Source organism: Delphinapterus leucas, chromosome 4 (assembly GCF_059928025.1).
Source record: "Delphinapterus leucas isolate spDelLeu-1000000601 "Yukka" chromosome 4, BTC_Dleu_Yukka2, whole genome shotgun sequence".
Lineage (NCBI taxonomy): Eukaryota > Metazoa > Chordata > Mammalia > Artiodactyla > Monodontidae > Delphinapterus > Delphinapterus leucas.
Window position 1 is genome coordinate 77,154,066 of NC_143132.1, and position 18,628 is coordinate 77,172,693.

Here is an 18,628-nt window from a genome sequence, read left to right on the forward strand (position 1 = left end):
TGCCATCCTTGGTGCCTCTTCCTCTGCTTGTAAGGACACTCGTTTTATTAGCTGAGAGCACCACCCTTATGACCTCTTAACCTTCATGACCTCTTTAGAGGCCCTATCTTCAAATACAGTCACATTGAGGGTTAGAGATTCAACATATATAAAATTGGGGGAAACACAGTTCAATCCATGAAAATGTCCATTACATAAATATAATGTGCAGTGGAAAGACATCAAAGAGAGTCAGAAACTATAATTATGGTAGTTAGCATGGATGCTGGAGCCAGAGGTTCAGATTCCCAGTCTGCCACTTCCTAATTGTGTGAACATTGGTCAAATTTAACTTTGGTGCTTCATTCACTATCTTTTGAAACAGAGACAGTAAAAGTACCAGCCTCCTGGGTTATTGCAGATGAAATAAGAGTTGGCTGTTAGTGGTAGATGAATAGTTTTAAGGATATTACTCGTTTTTCTACTCTGGATATAACATCATAGGAATGGTGAGAATAAAATGCAAGAGGAAAAATGGCAGAAATAAAACACTTTGAGAAGTATTAACACTAAATTTTCTTAATTATATTAATTCACTCTGTGTAATAGTAGTTGTGAAGAAAAGACCAACACAGAGACAGACACTTGAGATTCCTACATTTGTAACTTAATTCATTCTTCATTGAGCACCCATTACATGTTAGAAATTGTTCCGGGCACTTTGGAGACAGCAGTGAACAAAACGGACAGAAACCGCTATTCTCCTGAAGCTTACATTGTAGAATGGATATAGATCGCCTCAGCATTTCACACCCACTTCAGAAGCTGGGGAAAATGAGACATTATATAGAAGGAAAATGCCAATCAATCGCAACGTCATACAGCAAGCTATTTATCAAGTGGCCAGAGAATACCCATGAGCAGTATTGACCTTGGGGTTGGAAGGGTTCCCCAAGCGCCGCTCTGAACCCCGAGATGCTGGTTTGCGTTTTTCCTGACCCTACACCCTGGCTCCCGGGCCAACCTGTGCGCCCCGCCTTGCCCAGCAGCTGCGTGCCTCGCGCGGGCAGGAGCCGGGATCGCCCTACCCGTCCGGGCGGCGCGGTCACGGCGGGTCCTGACGCCGGGGCCCGGGGGACGCGCGGCGAGCCGGCACCGGTGCGGGTTTTGAAGCCGCGCTGCGCACCCGGAGGCGGAGCGCCGTGGGCCTGCCCGAGACCCCGGCCCGCTGGTCCCAGGTCTCGGGAGGCGGTCGCCGATAGTGGCAGTGACTTTGGCTTTCGCCAGATGTCTCCTGACCCACGTCACCAGCTTGTAAGCCTCGCACCAAATCAGAGGGCGGCGCTTGCCGGGAGCCCCGGGCGTCACCCGGAGCCCCCTTAGATTAGAACTCGCCTCTCCTAGCTCCTCCCCTCAGTCCCATTTAAAGCTCCCACCGGCTTTCCTGAAAAATTAAGAGTGGGCTCAGTTTCTGCAGCGCCTTCTTCCAGGGCAAGATGGTAAGTGAGGAGCCGGTGTTAGCTAGTCCGCTGGCGAAACCGGGGGTCTCTGAGGTCTACTAAGCTTTGCCTTTAGAATTTCTTCCACCTTGGAAACAAGATTTCTCTGCTACCTGCCAATTAAAACAGGTCTTCCTTCCTGCTCCATCTCTCTTTTCTTCTCCCCTGTCTCCTCCTGGCTTTCTCTCTGTCTCTGTTTCTCTGTCTCTCTCTCATCCTTTTGTCCTCTCTGTTATTTCTACTCTCTGTACTTTCTCCCAACTTTCCCTTTACACCTGTACTCGCTTTTCATTCCACCTCTTTCTCTAGATTATGCACATATTTGCAAACACTTGAACTTGAGGCTAGGGGTATTTGGGGTTTGTTTCCTTCTCAGATGTCAATTGCATAATAGCTCAGCTTTGATTCCAATAATAGCCTCAGGGGAAGAGCCTACAAACATGCTTTCAGAATAAAAGAAAATAGCACTTGATAAACTTTTGGCGGAATTTCTTTGGTCTGCACTGCCCACGCTGGACTTGCTTCAAGACTGGACTTTTTCGAAACTTAACTTATTGGGAACGTTAACAAAGTGTGACTTAATTGACTTAACTTTTTTTCCTCTTTTTATTTGTTTTCTCTCTGTATGTTATGCCTGAGAAAGTTCACAAGTCAACAAAAGACTTGTCGTGGTCAAAGAGTTTGTCCAAAGCTGGGCTCTGCTGAAATGAATGGCTTTTACCTGATTAAACATTGACAAATAATTAGGAATGAGCGGTTGTACAAATTAACCCAGGGAGTCTGCATACCTGCCCCTAACTGGACGTTTGGAAAGACTGTGTGTTTGAGGTTTGAGGAAGCTGGGGCAGGAGGGTGTTCACTGGATCAGAACACAGTAGAGAATACATGCCAGGCAGTTAGTAGTGGCAAGATAACTTTGGAAAGGCATTGAGATGTAGTGGTGGAGAGACCTAATTAGAGCTTCCTGTCTCTGCTAACTAACCTGTTTCAGTAGTATCCAGTAGCATTTAAAACCAGAGGAAGAGAGGTAGGAGGAAGGAAGGAATGGAGCAAGTTTATAATTCAGAAACTAAAAACGAAAATAAGGAGGTTAGATTATGTGACGTGTTCTGTCCATTTCAGCCTTAGCATTCTAAGTTCTTTGTCATTTAAGGTTGTTAGAAATATAATTAAGATATTTGCTAGAAAGAGTCAAGTAGTTCTTACATGTTTCACTCATTAAGTAGAATTCCTTTTACTTAGATCTTGGGTAGCCTGTTAGATGCCTCAGACCTGGCAACAGAGACTACTCCTAGATATTTACAAGTTTGGTCCGTCTAATACTAGCCTGTTCTTTGCTGAGAGGACCTAAGGAAAGTACTGGGTAAACCAAGGAGCTGATTCCTTTTTAGTAATTACATTTGGACCACTCAGAATCAATCTGGGATCTATATTTAACACCTTTACTGTTTTTTATTCACTGCGCATGTTTTCTGTTTCTTTCTCCCATTCTTTTCTCCCTCCAAATTCTCATCACCCCATCTCTTGGGACCTGCCACATACTGAATTTTACAGAACACCGTTCTGCCTTGCCAAGACCAGTACTTTGTAGGAGGCCAGAGCTATAATTGCCCGTATTCCGGTACGACGTCAGAATCTAGTGTTGACGTTTCCACGGAGACTTGGGTCTCTTTCTGGGCTGCTGGTCTCCTGGACAACAGAGAGCCCCAACAAGCACCACAGGCACAGGGTAAGTTCTGCTCTTCTGCTTTCCTGGTAGATCTGAAGTCCTTTTCCTGTACTCATAGTTGCAAGGCATTATGGGCTGGAACTCTGTAAAAGAAGGGATGATATGTAAAGCTTAAGAAAGCCCAAAGACTCCTGTATTTTGCAACCTAATAACTTGCTTTTTGTGTACTTGCCAAATAGTGAAAATGGGCTTCTTCCCATTGTTCACTGTACAATATGTATTTCTCCCTATACTTTACAGTTCTTGGAGATTTCAGAGTCACTGAGAAAGTATGGGTCCGGGTCAATGTCATATAAACAATACTATTGTGATACTTTTGGAATTAAAATACCGGTTAGAGCTTTTTTTTTTTTTTTTTTTTGGTATTCAGGAAAATTTCCCTGGGTATGAGAGAGAAGCAAGGAGAAGTACTAACTTAATCTTTTATTTCATAAAGGAAATTCTATGAATAGTGTCTTATAAGTGGAAAGAAAATGATTCCTTTTTGCCTAAAGAAGACTTCAACTTTGGAGGAAAGTATAACTTTGATGGAAAATTGCACATTAATTTTGCCCTGGGGCTTAGTAAACAGTGTTATAACTATTAAAGGAATTTCTGATTAACACTCAAGTTTCGGGAAGAACTCTAAGGCATTTCAGAATTCAATATCTGGACTGTTGGTTCTACCACAGGAATTTGTTGAATTTGAGAAAAGACACAAACAAAAAGCCCCCAAATATTGAAACACACTTATATGTAAGGAAGGAAGTTATTCAATTTTAGCTTTCTACCGCAAGAAACAGAGAAAACAGAATGCCCAAGAATGTGAAACCAAAGAGTGTATAAAATTTTATTCCTGTCTCCTTGCCCATCATTCCACTTTAATCAGAAATATTTCAGTAATATTTTAGTTGAAGTATAGGAGAGCAAGAGTCAGAACTGTACTAGATGAGGAAAAGAAACTAAAAGTAAACCAAATTAGCATGCCCAAGCATAGTTCTTATTGGTAGGCATAATTTGCTGTCAAATATGAAAAGAACAACAAAATCTCTTTGAAAAATCATAAAACACTTTATAGATGATGGCATTTGAAATACATGAGTTTGGGTACAGTTTTGAGATTTTCAATGAGTTCTTCAGAGAAGCAAGTTCAAATTATTGTGAAGTAGAAAGTGCTATTCCATAGAATTCTGAATAAATACTCTCTCTCAGGCTTAACTGATAGGCAGATAGGCAGAAGTTTTTCATCTGGGGAAAAATGGTAGCATCAAAAATAGGATTTGATTCTGGAGCCAAACACTATATTATTAAGCACTACAGCTTAGAAAATAAGATAAAAACTTGGAAAACATAGTGGAATTGCAATGCAGGCCTACTTGAGGGTGGGACCAATAAACATTTGCATGAATTAATAAGGCAGATAGGACAGTCTTTATAAATTTAGCCAGCAGGAATATATATATTAGGAAGGAAGTTGACCTCTTGACTCCTAAAAATTCACCTCTGTAGCCACCTTGGCATATAGTCTATAAATATTTGTCTTTCATAGCATGCTTGCCCCTTCTGAAAACTTTAAATGTTATTTTCCCATGTGGAGGCAACGGCTAATTTTAGAAAGGTAATTGAACCTATTACCTTTCCGAAATCCTCCAGTGAGTTCTTTATTACACAAAAACTGCATGTGTGTTTTCTCAGTTACCCATTTGGTGTTTTCACATAGAATCATCCAGTGACTCGAATTTCCCTGTTCTTAATTCGTGTTCATGGGAAGAGGCTCAGCTTTCCTCTCAGCTCTACAGAAACAAGCAGGTATGTGTAGATAATCAGAACATGAGACTGGCCATGTTCCATGCAGTTCATTCTCAACATCATACCTTAATGTCACATGGCTTCTTTTCCCTTGTTCAATTCATTGACTGTCAGTTTAGAACCAAAATGGATATTTGTCCACAGAGAAGTCAAAGTTAGGTGATCACCATGACGGAAAATAATAACAACAAAACCAACAACAACCAAAACCCTCTAGGAAGACCTTCAATCAAGCCCTGACCTTACACATTTTAGCTGTATGACCTCTCAAATCCTCCTTTCTCTTATCTATGAAATGGAGATATTTGTGCTGCCTACCTCAGAGGGCTGGTGGAAAGATCAAATGATAGAATGAGTGTGATAGTATTTTTAAACCGTAAACAGCTCATCACTTGGACAAGGGATGATGATTGTAAAAGTTCTTGCAAAGATTGCTTAATTTTCCTTATTTTGTTTGTTGTTATTTATGAGAGAGTAATTTAATCTAGTGGACGTACAAACTGACCTGAGACTGAGGGAAGCCAACCCACATCTTTTTTTCTTTCTTCTCTTTTTAACATGCAAGGAAGAAGTTCAGCAAAACCTTTCTAAACACCGTTTTCTATATTTAAACAGTTGCACGCAGCTCATTTTCCTACATACCTTCCCGATCCCCTTGTGGTTACAATTTTAAAAGTCATATAATCTCTTCAAACACTTTGCAATGAAAAAATTCAGAGCACAAACTGAACAATCAAGTGGTAAGTGGGTGTAGATTGAACTTAGGCCTTTGAGGACGAGGGCTCGCTGAGATTGAGTTCATAAAACAAACAGAATAATAATCAAGTTTAAGTAGGTTAAGGATCAGTGGCATTATTATAAGGTTACAAAGTCAATATAGTGGAGTAGCCTTCACCATTGTCTCCTTTTTGCAGCTCCAAGATACTCTGGTGCAGAAGGAAGAAGAACTTGCTAGGTTACATGAAGAGAATAATCATCTCAGACAATACCTGAATTCTGCTTTAGTTAAATGTCTTGAGGAAAAAGCCAAGGTATGTGATGACCCCCTTTATAAGGACAGAGCAGTGATTTGAGAAAGAAGACCATTTGGGTAAAACTCCTTGATTCAGTGTAAGAAGTGTATTAAACAATGTGCCTTGAAATGCGTCAATAGGATGGGCAAATTTTTCTGAAGGAAATATAGCACTTTCACAACAATGTTTATATATCATTTCCCTGAAGTATCTAGATTGCAGATTTTAGCATATATTACAAAAGGAGTTGCTTAAGAATCAAAAACCAGTCAAGGGGATTGCTGAGACAACAGAGGCTAATCAAAAGATAGAGTTGGGTGGGACGCTGGAGCGGGAATTAGATCCGAGAGACATGCGTTTCTTTTAATTATCTGTTTAAATTTAGGTCAGTCACTCTCCCACTTGGGGCCTCATTTACTTCTTTGTAAGTGTATGGGCTAAAAGATCTTTTAAGAATCTTTCCATGTCTAAAATGTTATAAATATGGCTGGAACCCACATCTCTTGACTGGTAATTAGACATAGCCAAGTACATTATCTGTTCATGAACATTTCATTCTTACCCTTTTAAAATGAACTGTTTCTAACTCAAGGATAGTTTGCCCATAGTCCCTTTTTGTTGTTCTTCCTTTTTGGGGTTTTGTATTTTTTGTTACCTATCTGCCATTCTGTTACCATTATTGTTTTATCATCAATCTTTACCTTACTTCTAGACAAGCTACATTATTTATCTAAATCGATCATATTTCTTATGACTCTTACCCAGATATAGCAGCTCAGAGAAGAAAAACCACTATATTTAGTTCCTTTAGAATTCAGTTAGCTTTGTTAAAAAAAGGGAGCACAGCTCACAGTTATTAGCCTGAGGTCCTATCTCCAGCCACCATTCTGTGAAAAAGCACAGTTATTAAATTAGGAAGTGATATTAATTAAGCAATTTTTCTCTCTTGTTCTCAATTTTGCAAGATTTAGAATAATATAATACATACCACATGGGAGTGCTGTGAAAGTTAGGAAAATTAGAGGAAGAGTGTTATGTAGAATTGTAATCAGTGGTTCTGTCTAGATTCAGGTGCCTTAGGCTTAAATCTAGGCTGCATGATCCTTAGCAAGTCACTAATGTGCCTGTGCCTCAGTTTCCTCATTAAAGGAGGGTTTAATAGTATCTACATAAAATGACATCATGCATATAACCAGTGTTCAATACATGATAGTTGCTATTATTGCCATAATAATAATAATAATCATGACTTCCTGGAACTGAAGTTTTAAAGACATCATTTACATCATTTCAACTTTTTTTTTTTTTAAATGCTGTATTTTTTATTTTTTTGCGGTACGCGGGCCTCTCACTGCTGTGGCCTCTCCCATTGTGGAGCACAGGCTCCGGACACGCAGGCTCAGTGGCCATGGCTCACAGGCCCAGCCGCTCCGCGATATGTGGGATCTTCCTGGACCGGGGCACGAACCCGTGTCCCCTGCATCGGCAGGTGGACTCTCAACCACTGCGCCACCAGGGAAGCCCATCATTCAACTTTTAAATGACTAGTAAAATTATATGAATTGGAATTTCTAGGTGGTAACTTGTCATCATAGATTTTGATTTAAAAGCAGAAGTTAATCCAATCAGTTTTGCTTTTGCATGTGAAAATATAAATTTAATCAAGTTTTCTAAGGAATTAAGGTGACCAGTAAATATTTGACAGTCTTAAAGAAAATGATGTTGATTATCTGACTGTGTATTTTCAAATATTACTTCCCCAGAAATTGCTGTCATCAGATGGGTTCTCCAAAGCACGTGGAAAATTCAGAAAGGGGAAGAGGAAACCCAAAGAGCAAAGATATTTTCCTCCTGAGATTCCCCACCATAAAAATGCCAAAAGAAACCTCTCTAGTGAATTTGCTAACTGTGAACAACCTGGGCCCCCTGTGGATCCCTGGGTTCTTCAAACACTGGGGTTGAAAGACCTCAACACCATTGATGACACCTCATCAGCTAACTACAGTGCCCTCTCTTCTCATCCCAGACGGACCACAAGCACATTTCCCCAGTTTCTGAATGATGCAGTTGATTATCCCGGTGCCTCCGGGGAAGATCTGCCAATTGACTATGGAGGTGACAGAACAACCCCCTCACACAGCACTGCCAGCCACAGGGAAGATTTTCACTTCCTTTCTCAACTTTCAAATCCCCCAGGAGGACTACAAACTCTTCCTTACTATACTTCTGATGTGTCACCCAATAAGACAGAGATGGCCTTTTCCACATCCCTGAGCCCTCACTGTAATGTGAAAACTCACTCCTTCCACCAGGGACAAGCCTTTGTTCGTCGAGATGAAGAGGGAGGCTGGAAGTTTACCTGGGTCCCTAAGCAGTCTTAGTGATCCCCTCCTCTATCACAAAGGACTGCCATGAACTCTGTTTACAAGACCTGTCTTGCACTTGAACCTGACTATGTGGAAAATGCAAGCTATTGCCCAGACTGTCTCCTGCCACTTTAAATGTCACTCTCAATTACCCACTTAAATCTGCAGGGAATGGCTTCCAGGAATCTATAATGAAACATGCCTGCTCTTCTTTCACCTAAATTTGACTTGTTTACACACCCACACCTGCTGTTGACTTCCTTCCTTGGCCCTATACTTGAAAAGGTATTTTCCAATTGCCTGAATATTCCTTTGAGACCTACATGTGCCATTCCAATTATAACAAGTCTAAAAGCTTTTCTTCTTTCATCAGACAGTTTAAATGTTCACAGCCTTCACCTTTCCACTTTTATTTCTCTCCTGTTCCTCTTCATTTCTAAAAACTGCCTTTGAAATGAGCATTATAATTGCTCCACATAGCTGTTATTGGGTGTTCAAATAACTGGGGGTGGGGTAGAAACAAGAATCTTTGCCCATTGCCATTCCTGAAGACATAATGTGAGTAATGTTATGTGTAGTGCAGTTCATTAACTTGAGTGTCCCATGATGGAGCTGACAAAAAAATCTCTTCAACACCTGGAAATCTACTGATAAGCAACAACACTGATAAATTAAACGATAAAAGAGAATGAAAATTACCTCAAAATGCCTGCATGGTGTATCAGCTTCTATGGGCACCTGGCATTGTGTCTGCAACCAACATCACTCAAACAAGATTTTTGAGGAACTCGTGGTAACAGAATAAGTCACTATCCTAAACTAATTAGATGCTGATACACTTCTATTCCTGAAAGTATAGTCTAGCCTAGCTCTGACACTGTCTTACTTATCCATTCAGTCATTCATGTGTTCATTTGTTCATTCATCAACACACCCAAAATATTTGTAGAACACCAACTGTGTAGCAGGCATTGTGCTATGTGGTGATGATAAAATGTGAACAAGTTAGATGCTGTGGCCACCCTCATGAGACTTAGACCCACTCATCTGCTGTGACCTTGAGAAAGCTACTTCCTTGGTATGAAAATTCAGTTTTCCCAACTGTAGAATACAGAAGTCAAAGTAGATAATCACTGACATTCTATAAATTGAGCCTGGGTCCCATCAGCTTTACTCCAACACTGCCATCCCAGGGCACTGTTCTCTGTTTTTGATTGGCATTGCAGATATGTTGGGTGAACTTTTTTGTATACAATTTTTTAAAAATGTGAGCCATTTGTAGTTAACACTAGAAATCATTGCTCTGATCACAGTATTCTTTTTCTGGTATGAGCCCATTTTTGAGTTAATTCAGTCTGTGTGAGAACATGCATCTAAAAAATAGAGACATTATTTTCTAAATAAGTGTGCATAGATTTAATGGAAATATTGACATCAAAGATCTCTCTTTCTAGATTAAAAAACATGCATTCTTCATGTTCCTGCTAGTTCTCCTTCTTTCCAATTCCCCAGGCTCCCTATCCTTCCCAGAATAAGTTAGGTATCAAAGATGTGCACCTGTGATTTTGGGGGGACCAAACTTCAGTTGATGATAAGACCCACCGTGTTGTACGTCTTTCCCATTTTTCTTTATTCCACCCTTCAGTAAGTCATCTGTACAATCAACGCCTGAGAGCATGAGTATTCTATTTGGAATTCTTTGTGACTAAGACATGTCTTTTGTTGCTGTTTGGTTTTTGCTTTATTTTGGTGATGTGGACATATGATCTATTTATAAAGTTTTGCTACCACCCAGTTTTCTTTATAATCCGTGAAGGGGAATCAAATATATTAATTATTTTCATGACTTGGGAAGAAATAGAACACATTCTATTTTCTAAAAACAAAAACCAAAACAAAAAAGTGCCTTTTACATTCTAATATCTGTTCCCCTGTATGGTGAAACTTATCTCTTTTTAATTACAAATATAAGAATTAGAATTGACTGTGCTTTAATAGTAGGAATCAAGAAAGCAACATAAATATTTTGAAAGTCTAAACGATCAAGTTGTAAAACAAAATTCATTAGTCAACAAATTATTTTGCATTTTTTATGTGCTTCATCATGTGTTAGGTACTATGAGGAAGCACCCAGGCTTAGCACATTTGGTACATACAACAAAGCCACTTTTAAGTGAAACTTGGTCTCAGCCCAGTTTAAAGAAATTACAGCACATTTGTGGTAAATGATAACTCGCTCTGGCTTATGCGGGAGAAAATGACCACTTGTTCTTACAATCATATCTATAGGCATTTGATATTCACTGGAATTATGTATAGAAACTTATTTTACTGATGTTTGAAAAATTAGAAATTTCTCTCACCTGAGTATATGTTCTAACTTTATGGTTTTACCATGCCCATCCAGTAAACCAGAGTTAATATTTTACTAATATAAAGTGAGAAATAAAAATTAAATAGCACTTTTGTGATTGCAATGAATATTTTTATATTGTGCATAACATTTTCGAATAATGGATTTTCTTCTCCTAGGTTTTAACCATAATCTTTTGATGTGCACCTCTTTTGTATGGTATATGTGGCCAGACTAATATTTTCAGCATTTAGGGTTCAATGGTTCTTTCCTTTATCCAGGGTACATTAATGAGGCTTTCAGATGTTAACTGGCCTAAAAGGTCAAGTGCTTTGTGTGTACAGCATTCTCTTACCTAACCTCCCATAAAAATTAGAATCCAGTATCAGTTTTTAAAATTTGATCACACTTCCAATGTCCTCTAATCATCTGAAAATAGATCATACTTGTATCTCACTAGCATCTGGAAAATAAGGGCAATTGGAAGACCTTACTTATGCAGGTGACATTTAATGAATGGGATTAATACTGCAGTGATGCTAAACTATAATTTTGAAAATTTTGAAGAAAAGAAGCTATGTGAATCAATGAAAAGAATTACTGTTTGATCTATTTCAAGAAAACAGAAACATTTTTTTAAAGTGTGACAAATCAACAGCAGACCTACTAAGTATAAAGTTAATACACCTATGATAATTTTTTGATAAATTTACCTCTTGCCTGTAAAGTCAAGATATGCAATTTACATTTGTTTCAGTTTACCAAAAGATTCACATAAGGTCAATATTAAATGTACCATTTAAAAAAGAATTTAATAAATCAAAATAACAAAAATTTAAATTTTTAATAATTTTATTTGGTTTATAAGCTATAAATATATGGTATATTTCTTAACATATTTGCCATATTTTTAGCTACATTTTTTGTTACATGAACATAACCAGACATCCAGTTATGATTCTTAACATTGGATACTCTATAAATGTAAGATATAACTTAACACTTAATATTTTAAATGATTTTGATTTGTTTATGATTTAAAATATTTCTAAATATATGTAAAAGTCAATTTTGTAATGAATTTATATCTAATAAATAAATGACAAAAAATTTAATCCTACTTTTTTGGCCTTATTTTAGAAAATATTTCAGTGAATGAACAACAGACAAAAACAAGTTTTTGGTATTTATTTCTGCCATAAATTTTGTCATAGAAAAATATATGTATTTTTTGGGCTTCCCTGGTGGCGCAGTGGTTGAGAGTCTGCCTGCCGATGCAGGGGACACGGGTTCGTGCCCCGGTCTGGGAAGATCTCACACGCCGTGGAGCGGCTGGGCCCGTGAGCCATGACCACTGAGCCTGCGCGTCCGGAGCCTGTGCTCGCAACGGGAGAGGCCACAGCAGTGAGAGGCCCGCGTACCGAAAAAAAAAAAAATGTATTTTAACTTCCAAATAGTGGTATGATTAATAATTGAGGCACTCATTCAACAGATATAGTCTGTGCCAGGCTCTGTAGAAGATATAAAGATGAAATACGGGCTCAAACTAACATAGCTATAAATGAGAGAAATAACTTAAACATGCTTAATCAAAGCAAGGGAGTAATTAGCGTTCATAATTAAAAAGTTCGTGCTTCAGATATGGCTGGATCTAGGTGCTCAAGCAGTACTGTCAGGAAGCTGGTTTGGGATCTCAAGGAAAACTGATAATTAGGAGTGAATTCTGGAATGCTGTTAAGATAGTCTCATCACACAAAAGTATGGCAGAAACCAGGATGAGATAAGCAATGTGAGCCTAAAGAGCAGCAAGCTATATCCCGTAAGATATTGTCTAGTTTTGTAACATTCTCCTTATCTTTCACATTGTAACCCCCTGCCCCCTGAAATGAATAAAGTCTCAGTTAAATGTTCCAGATTGGTCTCAGTCATACCATGGTAGATTATGAAAATATTTGGGTGTCTGTACATACAAATTGTGAGCAGATTTTCCCTGAGGTCACTATAGAAGCCATATATCTATCCCTAAGGGGGAGATTAATATCAAGAAAAATAATTTGAGACTTGCATATCAGGCCAATAACCCACTGTTACACAGGTTACCTGTAATGGATAATCCGGATTTTACTTGGTTTCCTTACAGGGATTTTTTTTTTCTTGGAGACAACTACCTCTGAACCTCACTCACTCTAAATAACCCTTGAAAATGCATGTCATAAGTACAGGTTATTAGAAACATCTTGATTCCCATTTTACAGGTGAGAAATCTGGCTTTAGTGTTTTATAGATCACATTGTAACAAGTAGCTGAGGCCCAAAGTAAACCCTGGCACTGACTTTAGACCCAATTCTTTTTCTTCTATACTACACAATGATGATGTTTGGAACCAGTAAATATATTTACAGTCTGCAGTCTGTTACAGATAATTATAAGCCTCAGAGCTAGAGGCCTGGGAGTATGGGAGTTGTCTTAGATCTTTACTTACGTTCATCAGAAGGCTATTTGGGGGTCCAAGCTTTCTTAATCCCATCATTGCTAAAAGGGATTATTCACAAAAGGCCTAATTCATCCTCCACCATTTCAAGAAAAGGGAAGTGTATAAATTGAAAACTATTGTCGAAATTTGGGATAAAGAGAGTGGGATGGAAAAGGTAGACTACGCACAGTGAAAAATATTAATATGCTTCTTAAATGAAAGGAAGATAAATTGAAAGGGAAATAAATCTCTCTTCTAATCTTGCTACTGCTGCTAAAAAGCCTAAAGCCTAAAGTAGCAGTTTATAAGCAATGCTCATGAAGTCTCTTTCTTCTTCCCTTCATACAGGAAATAGATTTTATGCCTGTTGAAGTAACAGCATTATTCCCTCTCCTGTCAATCCTTTTAAGTATAACTCTAGGGACAGTAAAACAGTTGAGGAAGCATATTTACAATGTTGAGCCCACTTCTTCTAACTTACAGGGAGCATTCTATTCTCTCCCTTTGGAAATCAGGGGTTAAATGATACCTTTTCAGGGGCACAGCTGATGTTTTTCTTTCATCTCTTTTCCAGGCTTATAATCTGAAATAATAAGGCATTGAAAGGGCGTTTCAAGGTAATTTCTCATTTCAAAAGGGTCCCTAATACTCAATGGATGGTCCCTCTGGGGTGAGGCTTAAGATCTCAGATCTGTAATCAAGAGCGTTCCAAAGGTACTGTTCCCTCAGGGTCCTCTGTTTGCTCTGAAGCTGAGAGCACGAGAAGCCCTTTTTTTTTTTTTGCGGTGTGCGGGCCTCTCACTGTTGTGGCCTCTCCCGTTGCGGAGCACAGGCTCCGGACGCGCAGAATCAGCGGCCATGGCTCACGGGCCCAGCCGCCCCCTGGCATGTGGGATCTTCCCTGACAGGGGCACGAACCCGCGTCCCCTACATCGGCAGGCGGACTCTTAACCACTGCGCCACCAGGGAAGCCCGAGAAACCCTTTAATGAGTGTGGAGTGAGAAGTCAGGACCCCTAGTTATAATCAGGCAAAAGGCCGAATCACACCCTCCTTTCATTTTAGTCTCCTGAGATTTGCCACCTTCCATTCTTCTTCCATCCCTAACCGCAGGGGAGTCAAAATGGATGGAACCTGAAAGTGGCATCTGCACAGTGCACCCCCTGCCCCATCCACTGGGAGAGCTGTGTACCCCAGGAATCCCAGCCTCCTTTGGGAGCAGAGCACCATATTGCTATAGACTTAGCCTTTCCTTCTTTTGATTTTAAGGATCATAAGTAATCCACCTAGTCCATCCTATCGTCCTCACTCCAAATTTCTACAATAGTTTTAATTAATATGCTTTCTTTTGAAACGATAAAGGTTGGATTAGGTTTCTTGTGAGCTGTTCTGTTAGCAACAAAGGAAGAAAAAGGGCTGAACGTCCAGAATAGCCCTCTGATAAATGTAAATGTCTTCCTTCCAACGGCCTTGGAATGGGCTTAAGGAAGATTGTTTAATATCTATGCTAATTATTAGCATTTATTTGTGTCAGTAGGTCAGAATACTGACAAAAGATTCACATTCCCCTTCCCTACATTTGAGTGATATTATGGAAAAAGAAAGGACTCTAGTCAAAAAACTGAGCTTCTTCCCTCACAGCTGTAACACCCCAGGAATTAATTTAGCATTCCTCAGCCTTCGTGTATTCACCTATAAAATGGAGATAATGTTTGCCCTATCTATCTCATAAATTTCTGAGATAATCTTTTAAATTTTAAGAACCATGTGTAAGCTAAGATTCTGTTATTTTTCACAATCTTCACACAGAGTAAATGTACATTCAATTTAATTCTTGAGTAGAAAACTTCATACTTCATAAAATGCCATGTCTTAAAACCACTTATACATATTTCTATTGATTCAAATCAGTAAATTCTCTCTGTTTTTCTCTTATGTTCAAAGTGCAATTTTATGTTCCAGGGACTATGGCCCATGTCTTAAAAGAGTTACAGGTTAGTGAGTGGAGAGGAACTAAGAAAGGAGTCATTGAAGGCATGTTGAGACATTCATTGGATATTAAGTTAGAATTGCATCAGTAGAGATAGATGCAGGAGGAAAATAAAGAGAAGAGAAGCTCAACAGGGTAAACATGAGGCCTATGAAAGGAATAATCACTAGCCCAGGTGGCTTCAGGGTAGATTGTTTATAAAATATCTATTCTTGGAATCCAGAAGAAATTTCTGTACAGTGAGACCTGCTGCTGACTCTACAAATGTGTTATTAATAATAGAAGGGAGGCACCACCTATAGCACACAAAAGAGGAAAGGCAATAACTTAGATATGCTATTTGCATCCTTAAAATAAAACAATTCATTTATGATTTTCATGACTATTTACATTGGTATTGATACAGTAACTCATAAAGAAGTCCAACTTTTATGATTTCTTTTAAAATACTCTTAACTTCTCAAGACAGATTCAGGAAGACTTCAAAGACAAAGGTAAGGAGATACAGGTAGTGGAAATTACCAGTTGTTCTTGATTCATATCCAGGACTGGGCAGTGATTTTAAGTGTGTTAAAATTTACTTTATATATGTGAACATTTTAGTGTTTCCCTTTGTGTTTTCTCTATTTGCTTAAAGTATGAGAAAGTGATAGCCCATCTAGAAATTTGAAGCAATATCAATTGGTTTTTACTACAATTACTTGCAAACTGTTTTTTTAGTTTGATGAAAGAGTGTCCAAAAATTGCTTCTATGCAAAATACTGATCAATATTTCTTCTGGTACTGTTAATTAATCATCTTCAAATTACAGCTTTGTGAAAGTTTTCTTGAAAATATGTTGCATTTTTATATATGAATATGCATTTATGAACTTCACATTTAATTTTTGTATACAGAGGAAATGAGTTATGAAATACATATTAAATAATAAAAATGAAAAAAGCAAAAACATAATTATAACTTCATTACATGAAACAATAAAAATGTATACGTGAACAAAACAAGAAGCAGAGGTGAGGTAAACAATACAAATTTTTTTGGGTGGGGACAGTGGAGGAATGGAAAACTTTGTGTTTTTATAAATATTTATTTATTTATTTGGTTGCACCAGGTCTTAGTTGCAGATCCAGGGCTCCTTAGTTGTGGCTCGCTGGCTTCTTAGTTGCGGCACGTGGGCTCCTTAGTTGTGGTATGTGAACTCTTAGTTGCGTCATGTGTGTGGGATCTAGCTCCCTGACCAAGGATCAAACCCAGGCCCCCTGCATTGGGAGCACAGGGTCTTATCCATGGCACCACCACAGAAGTCTTAGGAATGGAAAATTTTGGATGATATTTTTCTTCTCATTTGTGTTTCTGTTAATATCCAAACTGAAACAATTTGCAGAAAATCTACAGAGAGATACCCACAGAAGATAATAAATGGAGATCATGGTGCTGGACATGTGATAGATTTCCATTCTCCCAAAGCAATGAATTGTCAAGTATGTGCAATTAAAAATGAAAAGTTATATGACTGAGTTAGACATTTAGGCAACAAATACTTGAGTTATTTTCTTCTCAGACAAGGTGATTTTTAAACCATGGGAAGTAAGTGTTCCAGATCCTTAGTTAATTAGGTCATTCTATTAGCCATCAAATTATGCATTTCTAATTCTTCATCATTTTTGAATAAAATAATGCCGCTATTAAAATTAATATCAACATCTTTATTACATTTTAAATACTACTTATATTAATTGATTAAAGTATAAAGCAGTCAATGTCTATAATATACAGTGATCAAAAATCCATGTGTGCATGTGTGTAGATAAATAAAATGTTGTAGGATGCACAACTTTTTCAAGGGAAAGAGTCAAGTTTACTTTGCTGTGTGGGACAGAGCCTGGAATTCAATTTCTTTCCGGAATCTCAAAGAAAAAGCAGCTCAGAAACCTTTGGTATTTATGTCATTGTCATTCCTCTTACTCCCTTAACATGCTTCTACTCTCTAAGATGTTGTAACAAATATCTGATCACCTGCTTTCCCTCTACTTTCCCCCTTCTCCTTTCTGTTCCAGCTTGCCAATGATCAATCCTACAACCATGCATAGGAAGTAATTTTCTCTCCCTGTCAATCTCATTATCTTTCTGTGATATTATTTTCAATGTCAAACATGAATTTTAACAACTTTTTCCTTTGTATCAAGGCTATGACAATTCTAACCCCCTTCCAAGCCAGAGACAGATGGTGTAAAATAAGCAAGAAAAAGCATATTACTCTCTATAAATAATATTAATCATATTGAGTACGAAAGAACTAAGAAAGTGCTCCTTTCTCACTTCCTATCCCATTGATTTTACAATCTGATCAATAGATTTTGGAGTCTACTACAAACAACACTGAGGAATATTGAAATATTGGATGATTGTTTTTAACACTGAGTCTCCAATTCTAGAAAAGTCAGGTAAAGCAAGCTTCACATGTGTCTAGATTCATTTAGAACTTAAGAATAACAATTAAGTACAAAAAAAGGCTATTTTTTAACAATTTAGAATGGATTATCATTTTCCACTTAACAGTAGTATGGCTTTAGGCAGATTACTTAAACTTTTTCGGATTTTGCCTCCTTTGTGATGTTGGCAAAATGATAGTGCCTAACTCAAGTTTTGAGGCAGAGACTGAATAAGTTATATTCAAATATTTAGAATAGTTTCTGACACATAGTAAGTACACAGAAATGTTAATTATATTATTACATTTATCGCCATCATGATCATCATAAAGAAAAGCATCAACATAAAATATGAAAGCTTGAAAGTACAATTTATTATGAGAACTAGGAGAGATTTCCAAAACCATCTAGAACAACTGTATATAGCTCACGTAACATGTACAAACAGAAAGTAGATAGTTTAGAAAGGGAAAAAGAATCTGTGAGTGGGAAGAATGGTCAATCAAATTTGGGTCTCCCTCACAGTATCTTAATGCTCTCAGGTTGGTCTTTTTACCTATATTATCACCCCTGCCATCAATATATATTGGACCCATAAGGTATGTTATATGTAATATTTAAATCTATGACCTCTGCTAAGGCTATTGCTTCACCTTAGCATTGTGAGGACAAACTAATGATGTGTTTTTACAAATTGTTTGTATCTTTTTCTAAATCATCCATGCTTATGAGAGAAGCATTAGAAAACAAAGTTAAGCAAAAAGAACAATCATAACTCTGAAACTACTACGCATGTGTCTGTATACATACTTCTTGTCTTCTACACACAAATGTGTATTTTTTACAAAAAAATTAAACTACTGCATTTCTTTTATTTTTATTATGTAAATTTTTATTCATAAATAATAACAAGTAGAAGTCTTTGTCCATATATAAAGGGAGTTAGGAATTTTGGATGAAATGATCTATATGTGTTCTTGAGGGCAATATGATTGATTTTTTAAAAG

At 37.9% G+C, this 18,628-nt stretch overlaps 1 protein-coding gene across 1 annotated transcript; it reads left to right on the top strand.

The window, feature by feature from the left end:
* Window positions 1-820: 820 nt before the first annotated feature.
* On the top strand, window positions 821-8,768 carry GMNC (geminin coiled-coil domain containing). Its single transcript, XM_022569561.3, is given in 7 exon segments — window positions 821-1,326; window positions 1,328-1,426; window positions 1,428-1,478; window positions 3,033-3,207; window positions 4,907-4,995; window positions 5,910-6,026; window positions 7,772-8,768. Coding segments are annotated over 7 exon segments (1,521 nt in total). The 5' UTR covers window positions 821-954; the 3' UTR covers window positions 8,390-8,768.
* The last annotated feature ends 9,860 nt before the right edge of the window (window positions 8,769-18,628 follow it).